The 13,905-nt window shown below is 33.1% G+C and overlaps 1 protein-coding gene and 1 long non-coding RNA gene across 2 annotated transcripts; one reads left to right on the top strand and one right to left on the bottom strand.

Moving 5' to 3' along the window:
• Positions 1-329: 329 nt before the first annotated feature.
• Positions 330-9,450, top strand: LOC115962166 (hemolysin A). Its single transcript, XM_031081053.1, has 9 exons — positions 330-522; positions 659-740; positions 2,421-2,500; positions 3,336-3,438; positions 3,561-3,717; positions 5,037-5,165; positions 6,120-6,206; positions 8,603-8,647; positions 9,156-9,450. Exons 1-9 carry the CDS (start codon positions 417-419, stop codon positions 9,294-9,296), a joined length of 930 nt encoding a protein of 309 aa, XP_030936913.1. The 5' UTR covers positions 330-416; the 3' UTR covers positions 9,297-9,450.
• A 2,323-nt stretch (positions 9,451-11,773) lies between these two features.
• LOC115959075 lies at positions 11,774-12,452 on the bottom strand. Its single transcript, XR_004084754.1, has 2 exons — positions 12,132-12,452; positions 11,774-12,041 (listed from the first exon to the last, which is right to left on the bottom strand). It is a non-coding gene; the product is annotated as an uncharacterized LOC115959075 (long non-coding RNA).
• Positions 12,453-13,905: the final 1,453 nt, after the last annotated feature.

Raw genomic sequence — 13,905 nt, forward strand, 5'->3', positions numbered from 1 at the left:
AGATAGATATCTACGTTCCTATGCAAGATAAAGTTATATTTTATATAAACTAACAATTTTACCCATTCTTCTAACCGTTAGCCAATAGAAATAACTTTTTTTTTTATATATATATAAAAACTAATATTATAAATTAACAGTTTAACTAATTATTTTTTTGTAGTATATATGTAATTTAAAAAAGGGTATATATTATAGTTTCATTTTTTTTTTTAAAATGTTAGATCTTAATTTAGTTATCACCTTAAGCCCAGATGAATGGATAATTACTATTAACATTAGGCTCAAGGCCTTTTAACATAATGTAATGGGCTATATGCAAGGCCTCTTTTATCTCTTCATAAGAATTTCGGACCGTACTCTGCTCTGCCCTGCTTTCCCGTGAAAACGGAGAAGGAAAGAAAATTCGGCCAAAAATGGCACCGCAGCTATTAAAGCTTCCCATTGGCAGTATCTCACGCATACTTCATACCACTCCAAGCTTGTCTTTTCTCTCTCTTTCCAGATCTCCAAAGCTTTCTGGTACCCTCTTTACTCTCTCTATGTTCTTGTTTAGTTCGTTGTTGATTGAATCTTAATAATTTTAACAAACCCATTTCGTTTTATGTGGATTTGTGGTCTAATTATTGCTTTTTTTTCTTTTTGAAAATGATTTTAGTGAGATGGGTCAAAGCCCAAATTCACAGTCCCTTTAGAAGCTATGCTGTTGCAAGTTCTGGAAAGCTTCAAGCACCAAAGAAGTAAGCTTTTCTAGCTCCAATAGCAGTTTGTTAACTTGTTACTGTTATTCAGCATTTTAAAATGTGAAATGGGTGATGTGTACAGACGATTTACAATAAGAAGTGTGTAAGAATCAATGCCGATTTGTATATGGTGTATGAATCTACTACTTCTGCACTGTTTGTATGCTAGGAAAATTGAAGGGAGAAGAGATGAAAGTTGAGGATTTCTTATGTTTTGACTGGACTAAGAAAAAAGCCTAATCTTGATTGGTTCTAGCTTCTTATTCACTATGTTGCTTAGATTTTGTATTGATTACTCTCTAGGCATTGGATGGAAGTTCTACACTTTTCTCAAGTATAAGATTAGGATCAAGTTAGACTTGATAATTATTTGCGATGTTACACCATTTCATAAATTTTTATTAGATTGAATAATTCCACTGTTAAATCACATATTTTCTTTGTTCTTAATATGCACACCGAATTTCCTGTTAATTGGATTTTATTAACTATCTAATCGTTATTTTAAAGTTAAAAATACTTGAAATTTAATATTTTTTATGATGAGATGGTAATTAATCTCCGATCATTTTGATATTCTGCAAGCATGAGTATAACAAGGCAATGTAATCCTAACATTGTTGATGGAGTGGTGTAACATTGCAAAGAGTTACCCTAGGTCTATATATATAAGCACACATACATTTTTTATTTTGATTGATTAGACACACACATACATACTTATATATTGGTGAATTACGATGCTCTTGAACCTATGACCTCACCCTCCTCACCATACTTTGTGGGTAGTGGTTAAGCTAGTTGATGATATGTGATAAAATCGCCTCAGTTTTTCCAATTAGATGTCAATAGAGTGGAATGGAGAAACACTAAAACAATTGTAGGCTTAGTGGTAGCCCAAAGTGGGAGTTTTTAGTTTTGTGCACTGGGTAAAGGCATAGTTTGCACATATGGAGGCAGTGGTGGTATTAGTTGTCCTAGAGGAAATGCTTGTGATATTTTCAGAAGGAGAGGTACATAAAGTTTGTTGAGGGTCCATAGCCAACCTCAAAAAATATGGGACTAAGGCTTGGTTGTTTTGTTGATGACATATATGGTGGTGTTGGTTGTTAATGGTTGCAATGACCGATGATGGTGGAGGTGATGTAGTAGATGCTTATATGGTCACTTCCTTGCATAATTTTTCATAGTAGTGGCAGTCTCATCAGATTCATGGAGTAGGTGGTGGTGATGTCATCAGCAAAGAATACTTTATTTGAGTACTATCCATGCTATAATATCCTTTCAAAGAAATTTATGCTTTGAAATGCTATCTAAAGATTTAAAAGGCTGGCTTAGTTAACATTAACTAATAATCACAAATTACAATAGCAATTAAGCAAACCCAAAAATTTTATTGAATTTTAAAATTATGTAAACATAGTAATCAAGTTCATCCAAGTCCCTTAGAAACAAAATTAGAGCTGCTAAGATGAACCATTTTCTGTTAAGAAAAATTCCAGTATTATTGATTAAATATTTGGAGTAGCCATTTATTACTGATAATAGTCTCAAGACTAATTCAGAGAAGAAGATAAAAAAAACTGACCTTGTTGCAAATAAATATTGACTATTAATCTTGAAACCTTTTTATCATTTTTCATATATCATATTTCATTCTGCCATTGATGTTTTCAGGAAAAGGAGGCTGGATGAAATATGTCTTGAAAGATTTCAGCAATACAGCCGAACCTTTATTCAATCATGGATCCTACAAGGTAAGTGACATTTTTTAATATTATAACATATTGTGATGCACTTTAGTGAATGAATATGATTACATGTAGGTTTATGGATATTTTGTGGGTTTTTTTAATAATGTATGTCAATATCTGTGACATTTGGATTTAGGCAATTGCTTGTTTATGAACCTTAATGGTGGCAAAAACAAATAGCAAATGTTATGGTGGGAAATTGGTTAAAGTGATACCCTAACAAGTTGCTCACTAACTAACTGTAACTATGCATGTTTATCTTCAATTAAAAACAAGGCCATGCAGGAGATTAGGCCTGCTAGTAGTCTTGTGAACTGTCTTCAACTGTCAGTAATGACTGTTGGATTGACAACCACATCAAATAAATTGTCCAGTTTGTTTCAGTTTTTGGATCATCATCTGAAACTAAGACCAGTTCTCCCCCATTCGTGTCCACCCATACATCCTCCTGCCACCTAGGGTAATAACAAGTAGAGATAAATTCATATGGTGTTTCCTTAACACCCTTAGTTTTAGATTTAATATGGCCTTACCAATATCAACTGGTTATGTAATCCAGAAAAAAATTGAAATCAGGTTTTTCCCCATATATTTCCAAAATAAAACTGGGTGCAGTTTTAACTTTTAAACCAATGTGCATTTCCCACATAATTCAGTATTGCTTGGACCCTATACTAGTTTTATTGTGTTTGTGGGTATCTATCTTGCAAATTTCTAAGAACATGCTATTATCTTGGCTGAAAATTTTGATTATGGATTGCATTGTAAAGTGTAGACTACCCCCCCACCCCCCCACACATCAAATATCCTTCCTCTCTCTAACATGTTTCTGGTGTAGGAAAAGTGTCCGTTGATGGAAAGGTGGTGAACAAAGCTGGAACACCTGTCTCTGAGAAGGCTGTTGTGCAAATAATGGCTGAAATTCCAAAATATGTATGTAGGTGATTACTCTCCTAAACCAATGCATCATGCATGCTTAATACAAAAAAATTATATTACTGGTAGATTTGGTGAGGATATATATTAATTTAAGCTCTTTTTCTTTTTCTTTTTTTGGATATAGAGCAGGATATAAGCTGGAAGCTGCCATTGAACAGCTAGGCGTCAATGTTGCTGGTAAAGTAGCTCTTGATTCAGGGTTATCCACTGGAGGATTTACTGACTGCTTGCTTCAATATGGAGCATCATTTGTTTATGGGGTTGATGTAGGCTATGGGCAGGTGATGTGAAGTTCTAATTCTTTCTTTTTGCTCAGCGAATTTGTGCTAGACAGCATCTGGGCGTGAAGTCCCATTCCTTTTTAGTTTTGGATGGTAATACAAAAGGAAAAAAAAAAAGAAAAAAAGAAAAAGTAAATGGTTGTCTCTAATTGAAGATGTGATAGGAAATATTTGATGGCAATTCTATGCTTATTATGATGCTGAATCTTTCTTGCTGTCATATTTTAGGCCTTTCTAATTAGCACTCTTTAATTGATGATTTTCGTAAGTTAGTTTATTATAATTCAAAATATCAGTAAAATTTCCAAAATTGAGATGCCCATGAGTTACTTCCACTTTTTGAGTATTATTATAAATATTTGCATACTAATTTTGTGAAGCTTGGTAAGTAGTTTAAATAGTCAGTTAACTAAAAAAAAAAAATTGTAAAGAAGGAACATCCTTATCTTGCCAAAATCTACTTAAAATTAGTAGGATTTTTGAAGGTGTTGAATGTCCTCAGCACGCTATTAATTAGTCTTTTTGGGATCTGTGTATGACTGAATTACTATTATATGCAGTATAAGTTCCTCATCGGTTTTAGACCTTTTGAATTTCAGTTTGTAATTCTTTTGGTGTGTTTTGATACAGTTCATGTATATTGAAACTATCTTCTCTTTTTAATAAAGATTCTTTTACTTACGTTAGGAAAAAAAATCATCATAGCTTTTGTACATGAATTATCCCTAGAGCTTGATTTTGAGGCTCCTCGTGGATCTTGAGACTTGGATACCAAAAGTTGATATTTTATTATTAGCCTTAGAGCTTGACTTTCAGGGCTTTTTGGGTCTTAGAAGGTAACACAAAGTATTTTGTCATTTCATTATTCTAGAAATGGTTTGTTGAGAAACACTTGCCCAATCAAAGTTTGTAAGAGGACCAAAGGGTTGAATTTGTTTTTGGGACTAAAATGTTTGATTTTCACATAAGAATACTAAATTAGCATTTTAGTTTTCCATCAGCAATCACATCCTCTAAAGGAAAATTTATATAACCTCTGGTCTTAAATAATTTTTTTTTTTTTTTTTAAATTGCTTATTGTAGAAATTGAATAGAACTTATACATTTTTTGATAAGCGAATAGAACTTATACTTAATATGTTATTAGAGCAGCTTCTATTTTATTTTCATTTTTATGCCAGATTTTTTTTATTAGTGTAGATGCAATTTTTCGACATTTACCCAAAAATTATTAATATGATGATCCTCCCATGTCCACTTTTTTATAAGAACTGTTGATCATTAATGGCTCTATCGGTAATCACTGCTGACTTCTTTAGGTGGCTGACAAAATTCGTCGAGATGAACGTGTTTGTGTGATAGAAAGGACAAATCTAAGATACCTTTCTGAACTCCCCCAAAAGGTTGATTTGGTGACTCTGGATCTTTCATTCATCTCAATTCTCTTGGTAAGCTTTCAAATAGTGGTAGAAAATGTAGTGTTCTTATGTTTTAAAGAATTTATTGACTGGTTGCTTTCAATCCATCCTTTTGAAGTATCAAGTGGTTGTGTGGGTTTTTTTTTTTTTTTTTTTTTTTCAATAAATAGTTTTTTTGATTCCAAGGGGAGATTTGAACTAGTATCCGCTTCATGAGGTGTGGTTCCCATCCAATTATGCTACCCCTTGGGTTGATTATGATTCTTCTCCTTTTCCCTTCTTGGACTTTTGTCAATTCAAAGATTGAACTTTAGAGGCCTATTTTATTTAGAGCATGTTTTGTTGGAGTGATATTAGGAAGGATGAAAAAGAGAGGAGAGAGAGGAAGAAAAAAAAGTATATTCTCTTGTTTGCTAAGAGAGAAAAGAGAGGATGGAAAATGGGGTGGGGTTATTATCTCCCCTAGCCCACAATTTTAATCCATTCAAATTGAGAGGAATGATGAGAGGAAAATATCTGGCTAATGTTAAAAAATTGTTTTTTATATAATAGGGATTTAAAAGTAAATAGTTACAAATCACTATCTCTTTCCTCTCATTTTCCTTTCCTATCAAACAAAGAAAGATACCCTAATTTTCCGTTCTCCCATTTTTCAATCCTTCCTATCCTTTCCACCCTTTCACTTCTTCATCCTCCCTACTAAACAGGCCCTTAGGAATTAGAGATGTTCCACTTCTATACTTTTTTACATGTATCACCCTTCTCTTGATGCTTTAAATTATTACTACTTTCTTATACCCTTTTCTATAAAATAAAATGATATTTGAAAGAGATTGTACTAGTTATATGTATCACATACTAGTTTTTCTTTTCCACCACACACGCACGCACACTGTTGACAATTGCATTTCTAATATTTTGGTTCTTTATTCATTTTCTCCTTGAAATTTTTAGATCTTTATATGTTATTTACATTTTGAGCAGGTCATGCCCGCTGTAATCAATGTGATGAAGGAAGATGCAATCTTAGTTACCTTGGTTAAGCCTCAATTTGAAGCTCGAAGATCACAAGTAAGAAACTCTTATTGTTGTGTATATTTTAATCTTTCTGGCGGTCTTCCTACACAGGTCTCTATTCCCTGCAGTGATATGAGGCTAATTGAGAATAATGGTTCACATTGACATAGTTTTTACTGTTTTTCTGTCCTGCATTAGCACCCCATTCTAGTATAAGTACCAGGAGCTGTGTCAAATTTGATGAAAAAGATATTGCTTTGTGTTCAAATTCTTTAACAAAGGCAAAGATCTCTTTTTAGTGTTTCGGCTTGAGACTTAGCTGATTCTTGACATGCTTAACCTAAAGTATGAATTAGTGAAGAATTATGCAAGTTTACACACTTAATTTTGTAACTGGTTGAGGGTTGTGATTGTGGGGAAAGCACATGGACATCACATTGCTAAATAGAATGCTATTCAGCATCAACATTGATTGTTTTTCCTTTTCTGTGAGTAAATTAATTACAAGATGCCAAGATGATGTTACCTGGCACAATTGTATGTGAGAGAAGTGTTCCGAGGAAATTTTTTTCTTTTGGGTAAAAATTACACAAACCTCCCTTAAGGTTTGAGGAAATCAACACCTTAGTCCTTCCCTTAATAACAGTAACAGAATATTCTAAAATTTGAAAAGATTCCCTTGACCAAACCCTAACCACAGTTTGGTGACAAGGAACAATATCTAACCAAATAAAATTTCAATGACCATGGTTAGGGTTTGGTCAAGGTAATCTTTTCACCATTTGGAATATTATTTTATTGTTTGTAACGAAAGGACTAATGTGCTTAATTTCCTCAAATCTCAAGAAAGGGGAGCGTCATTTCCATTAAGATTTGGGGCGGAATGTCATTCCCCTAAACCTCATGGGAGGTATGTGTAATTTACACTTTCTTTTTATTAGTTTTTTTTATTTATTTTTTATTATTTTTTTATGATAAGATATAAGGATTTATTGATAACGAAAAGAGAGAGACACCCAAGTACACAGGAAGTGTACAGGGGTGTACATATCAAATACAGAAATTACATAAATCAAGAAAATCCAAAAAAGAAAAAAAAAATTATGGTTTCTCCATACTAAGAACCAGTCCAATAAGGTTCTGAAAAAAATAAGTTTGAGATCAGGCATAGAACGCTCATTGTCTTCAAAACACTTATTATTTCTTTCCTTCCAAATACACCACATCAAACAATGAGGGACAACCATCCATATATCTCCATTGCAATGGCGACCAAATCAACCTTGCCAGCAAGTAAAAAGCTCAACAACAAACATTGGCATAACCCAACAAACACCAAATAAACCAAAAACCATATCCCACAACTCCAGAGCAACTGGACAATGAAGGAATAGATGGTCAATGGTTTCACTGTTACACTTGCACATATAACACCAATCCAAAATGCAAACCTTTCTTTTCCTTAAATTGTCAATTGTTAGACATTTTCCCAAGACAGCGGTCCAAACAAAGAAAGCCACTCTAAAGGGAATCTTCTGCTTCCAAATGCTTTTTATTAGTATGGTTTGAACTATATGAGGTAGAGTTGCTTGAGATGATTTAGTCAAGTTCAGAGGAGAATGATTTTTGCATTGGTGAGAAAGAATGAGTTTATTCAAGTTGAGGAAAAAAAAAAATTAGTGGAAGACCAAAAATAACATTAGCAGAAGTAGTAAAAAGGACATGTCAATTAATGAAGTAATAGAGAGTTTGACTTTGGATTGAATAGAATGGCATAAAAGAATACAAATGGCTAACCCTGGATAATTTGTTGAGGATCAATAGCTTACCCTGAAAATTTGGGACTAAGGCTTGGTTATTGTGTTGATCATTTGAACTAAAGAGGAAATCTAATGGCAACCCGCTCTATTCCCACCTAAGCCATGGCCCAATGGCACCAAAAGCTCTAAATGTAATGAATTGGAAAAAAATTCTAAGAAGAGACATGAGAATCGAAAGAGAATCCAATTCACTCTCTGTACAGGAAGTAGTCCAGAACATAAACAGATTGATTAAAGATCACAAACAGAGCATTACACTCATTCAGGAGTTGGGCTATTGCATTTCATCATCGCACGTCAAAACAATTAGAGGACAGCTGTCTCCTATTGTTGTAATAGGTTGTCCCACAATTGTATCTGTTTTGAACAAAGATACACTAAAAAGATATTTACATAGGCATATTGTAATCGATTAAAGAGATTTATCCAAAAAAAGAATTTGTCCATATATATATTTAATAATTCGATAGTTGCAATAGGGGAAAGGAGATTTGAATCTTGGATCTTATATGCTTGTTTCTTTTAATGTTTTATATGGGTAGCATTTAATTGATAAAAGCAACGAAGTGTAATGTTTGATGCTAAGAGATCCCATTTATTTATGAATTTAAAATTTCAATTTCTTTGCAGGTAGGAAGTGGTGGGATCGTGAGAGATCCTATGGTTCATCAAGAGGTATGCATGTGTCACTGTTTTGGTTGATAATTGACTTTCAGATTTAGCCCTATATCCAAAGAAAGGCTTTAATTTATCCTTAAAAAAAAGAAAAAAAAACATAAGGTTACCTTCTAGAGCCAAGCCAACTACTTGAATTGCTATGCATTAAACACCTGAAGAGAGTCATCAAGACAAGTCCTGCAGCAAATTTTCTCTCAAGCATGAATTTGATAAGACTGATTTGTACCAGGATGAAACTTGATTTTATGCAATATTTTAGATTCTTAATTTTATCAACCTTCCATACTTTTGTTGGTGGGAATTCCTTAAAGTTTTGTTAATTTCCCTTTATTTTTCTTGTACCTTAAGGTGCCATTTATTTGCTAAGAAATGAGATATAATAGGACTACTTTGGAACCTTTCCTTTCTTTGTTCTTTTATTAGTAGTAAAACATAATTGGCATTAACTCTGAAAAACTTTTCTTTGTTTTAAAATCTAAGTTACTGATTGAGTTTGTTTATGCAGGTTCTTGAAAAAATTATAAAGGGTGTAGAGAATTTGGGATTCTGTAGCAATGGGTGGATAGAGTCACCATTGAAGGGTGCTGAGGGTAATACAGAATTTCTGGTTTACTTTAGCCGAACAGCTGAGAGAAACGCAAACTAATTTTGTATCTGCAATCTCATGGTAATACAAATTTGTCCTTAAAAACTATTTGCCCCATAAATTTCATGATCTTGCAATTTGGGTGACATGTTTCGATCACATTTCTCAAGTGGTTGGACATGTGTTGTTTATTTATTTTAATTTGCGTTCCCAAGAGCTGTCTAAAAAAGATTCTCAACTTTCATGTTTATTTTTTAGTCACAAAGAATCATCGTGGAAGTAGTGCGGTGTTTCTCAGATTACTTAGGAAAGTTATCAAGATTGGCTCAATATAGTTAGGGTTAAGGCATTAACTTCAAAGGACTTTTTTTTTATAGGATAAAATGTATTTTTGGTCTCTCAAATATGGGGTCTATTCGATTTTGGTCCCTCTCTTTAAGAGGGAAAAAAAGAGAGTGATATATATATATATATATGAAATTAGTTCAAGTTACACCTGATGTAATTCTATAAGAGTTACACTTTTTAAGCCGTAGATTCCTATAAGATCTAACGGTTAAAAGAAAATCTCGTTATTCATATCATCATTAAAGACTTACCTAATTAATAGCATTTCTCATTTACTCTCCCTTATTAATTACTCCTAACTTTTAGTACAAGAGAGAAAACAAACCCCCAAAGCTACGCCTATCCTGTCTTCTTTTGACGGCAATGACATAGACGAACCAAGTCTTGCAATTTTACACTGTAACCTTACAAAAACCATCAAGTTTCTCCTCTAGATCTACCCTCTATGTTTTAATTTTCTCCCATCCATTTTTATGTCATTAACTATGTCAAAAACCCAAAACAATATTGGGAGAAAAGATTATGTAATCGACCAAACTAAGAACCAAAAAAAAAAAAAAAAAAAAATTCTAAAAAAATCCAGAAACTTTTTAAAACCAGATGTATATATTCACCCACTTACTTCTTGTAATAGTAAAACCGAGGATTTCACGCTTGAAAAAAGATAAATAAATTGGAATAGTTCAACTACAATTCAAACTTAAATGAATATCTCTTAATCCATGACAAACTGCAAGAAAATATGAACTCAAATAGAACTCTCTCTTATGATTTTTTTTTTTTTTTTTAACCGTCTCTCTCCTTTCGCTACAAAAAGGTAACACAGCGCAACCCTCTTTGTCCTCTAAGACTCTAACTACAGATGTAAAGCTAGAAGAACTTCATATATTGTATGTACTGTGCTGTGTCCCAAAGCCTCGTATCTAGATTATTGTTACCAGCCAAGTAGTTTCAGTGAATCTGCTAAGAAGATTGCCTCCAAGAGTTTATTTCAATAAAGGACTCCTTCAGTTGCGTGTGACTAGGAAATTAGATTGCTTTTCTATCTTTTGTTATTAGATTTTTTTTATTATCATTTAGAAGGATAGGTGTTATAGTTATCTAATTTAGCCAATGTTTATGCTAAAGGAGAATAACTAGGTTGTTATTTTATTTATTTATTTATTTTTTTAAAAATGATCTGCGTTGTTTCTTGGAATGTATTTAAAGTGAGTAATGAGAAATAAGAGGGAGCAAAGAAATATTACATAGGATATTCGATCTCCAGCACCTCTTGTTACCGAAGCAGTGCCATCCATTCTATATTCCTAACAAGGTTGAGCACTAGCATCCGAGGATGCAAAAAAAAACCTATTTTGCATACTCAAACTCTACTTTATTTATTTTGCAAACTTATTTTACAACTCATCCTACATCTCAATTCTTATTTTTACATACAACACAATAAAATAATATAAATTACCTAATAAAATAATAAAAAATATTATTATCTCTCTCTTTCCTCCCACTATCTTTTTCTCTTCACACACAACCACAAGATTAAATATTATTCTTTCTCAACCTATGAATAGTAAGGTTGCATATTCATAGGTTGCAAATTTTTTTAGGTATACAAACCTGGATGGAGTGAGTTTTTGCTCTCTTGGGATGTAAAATAGCAATTGGGGGGTGTTTACACCCCCCAATGCTAGTGCTCTTTAAGGAGCTAGATTTGCTGCCAATGGGGAGGGTCAGGCACTAGATCAAGAGAGAGAGAGAGAGAGTCACATAATAAAGAGAGTAAGAGAGAGAAAGAGAGAGCATTCATTGAGCCTGTTGGCAAATACAAGGTAAAACATTAATGATTTTTAGAATATTAATGATATGATAATAGCTTTATTTCTATATATTAGATTTGTAAGGAATCTACTTTTATATAGAGTTATACGAGATATAACTTGAACCCATCTCTATATGTGTGTATATATATATATATTTAATTTGATGTCCATAGTATTTTCTATAAGAAATATTTACAAATAGAATAAAATACTATCTATGATATAATGTAATTGTAAAATAAAAAAATAAACAATTTTTAGATAAAATAAATTTTAAAACGTAGATCCCGTTCTAGTTACAAAACTAGTACATTGGCCCCATATTAGCAACAAAATAGAGTACAAAGGGAGAGACACCAAAACACGGGATAGGATAACTGGATAACCTCCCAGTTATTAGTTATTATTACACTCAAACTAAGCTTACAGAGAAGCTAAACAAAGCAAGCCAAAGCATCACAGGCAGTGCAACTGTCAACAAACCGCACACCCTCCCATCAAAGTTTATTACAAAGTAAACTAAACAGCCAAGCAGGGCTAACCAAATTTGGTCAAACACTCGCTAAAACAACGAATGAGTGTCAAGAAGAGGATTAGGAGAGTAACCACTTTGAAAGCCAGCAGCCACTTGCTGTCACTGTAACTAAAAAAAAAAAAAAGTGCATTAAAAAAAAGTATAATGTCAATTATCATTAAACATAAATAACTGAACTGTAGCCATTTTTACCCGTCAAAAAAAAGTGCAAGAACCAGGAGGAGGCTGTGGGGGTGGGGGATTAGTAAAAGTGTGAGCCATGGTGATGATTTTCTCGGAATAAAGCTTTTGTTTCTTGGTCATGGGTAGTGGAGCTTTCTACTTATAAACTAACTAGGTGTCAAGTATAAACGAGCCAAGAAGGTTCGTGCAGGAAAATTAAGTTTTGGAGCAGTGCTACCCCCTTTTCGGGAATTCCCAAGAATTGCACTTGTTTTTTCAGGGGAATGAGCTGAGAAGATTCGAGGTGGATATAACTATTTTTTCAGAGATGACTTTGTTTTGTTTTGCGGCCATTCTTCATTCTTGTGGTTGGTCAAAGGAAAGTGGAAACAAATTTAAACGAAGACCAATGACCTTGTACAGTCAGAAAATCATAACCACAAAAGATTTCTTTGTTGGATTTAAAATGTTAAAATAAATTACTACACAGAGAGTTTAATTACTTACTACCCACGTCAAACAAATGGGGAAAATGTCAATTTATATTACCAGATCATCTAATTTGTATATGTCAGTGGATTTAGTTGTAACTCGTGCAGTGCACGTGAGTAATTAATCAGTTGTAATGATCCTATAGGTTAGCTTATCTAACTATATTATTAGTTCAACAACACAAACTACATTGATTGATGAATCTCATCCTTTGTATTTGCAGTTGCACCATGAAGAAAGCCTAAGTGCTGTGTTGGTGTCGCAGACTCTCATAGGAGAGGATTACCCAACTTGGGCACCTTTGCGAAAATCATGTGAGGGTTTGTTGATGACACTCTGTCTCTCACTGCATCAATTGTGAAATCCCCTTCTAATTCTAAGGTGCAAGCTTGGACACTCTGCAACAGTATATTTGCTTTCTAGATTCACAATTCAGTTTCACCAAAGATTGCTACAAGTTTGATCTGTTGCAATAGCGCGTTAGAGGTTTGAAAATTGAAATGATCCCAAAATGAGATTTTCCCAAGGAAATGGATCAATGGAATTCCAATTGTAGAATGATCTTGCAAGCATTTCTAACTGTGAACTTTCTATTACTACTGATTACTTTACTCAGGTTCTGTTGGGATGAAATTCAGAATTTTGAAGCTTTCCCTTGTTCTTGTACATGTGATATCAATGAGAAATTGACTAAGCATCAACTTCAAGAATTTGTTATGCAATTCTTCATGGGTTTAAATAAGGCTTATGCCCAAATTTGAGGTCAAGTATGTTAATGGATCCTCTCCCACATATTATTAGAGTTTATTCTTTGCTGATTGTGAAAGATTGCATCCCAACCCATTTATTCAAGTTGGGCAAAGCCTGCATGAACGAGTGGAGTCACATTGGTGCCTCTCAAAATGACAGTTCAACTGATTATATTTGTCCCCTTAGATAGAGGGTTTATAATTACAATTAAGTCGCCACTTATTTAAATATTGGAAAAATAAGAAAACCATAATAAAATAATATAATTTTAATGAATAATTTAAATATTGCATCAATTAGAAAATTACATGGTCTTGGTATTGATCGTATTTGTCCACCCTTGATTTGCGAATAAAATTCCAATTTAAGCCTATAATTTTTTTAAAAAAATTATAATTTTGACCCTAGGATCATGGGAATACTAAATTTAATACAAATTGTGCCCATTGGATGCTGGAATCACCAATTTATGTGTCAAGAGTTGAAATGACCAAAAATACCCTTTGTTGATCAAACTTTGATCAAGTTAACCAATGGGCATATGAAGTCAAAAAATCATCTA

This window comes from Quercus lobata, chromosome 9, assembly GCF_001633185.2.
Source record: "Quercus lobata isolate SW786 chromosome 9, ValleyOak3.0 Primary Assembly, whole genome shotgun sequence".
In the NCBI taxonomy this organism is placed as follows: Eukaryota; Viridiplantae; Streptophyta; class Magnoliopsida; order Fagales; family Fagaceae; genus Quercus; species Quercus lobata.

Bases quoted from the DNA above. Each gene is read 5' to 3' on its own strand.
- LOC115962166 (XM_031081053.1), top strand. From the start codon at position 417: ATGGCACCGCAGCTATTAAAGCTTCCCATTGGCAGTATCTCACGCATA. The intron at 6,207-8,602 runs GTAAGAAACTCT...ATTTCTTTGCAG, and splicing joins TTGAAGCTCGAAGATCACAA to GTAGGAAGTGGTGGGATCGT. The intron at 8,648-9,155 runs GTATGCATGTGT...TTGTTTATGCAG, and splicing joins ATCCTATGGTTCATCAAGAG to GTTCTTGAAAAAATTATAAA.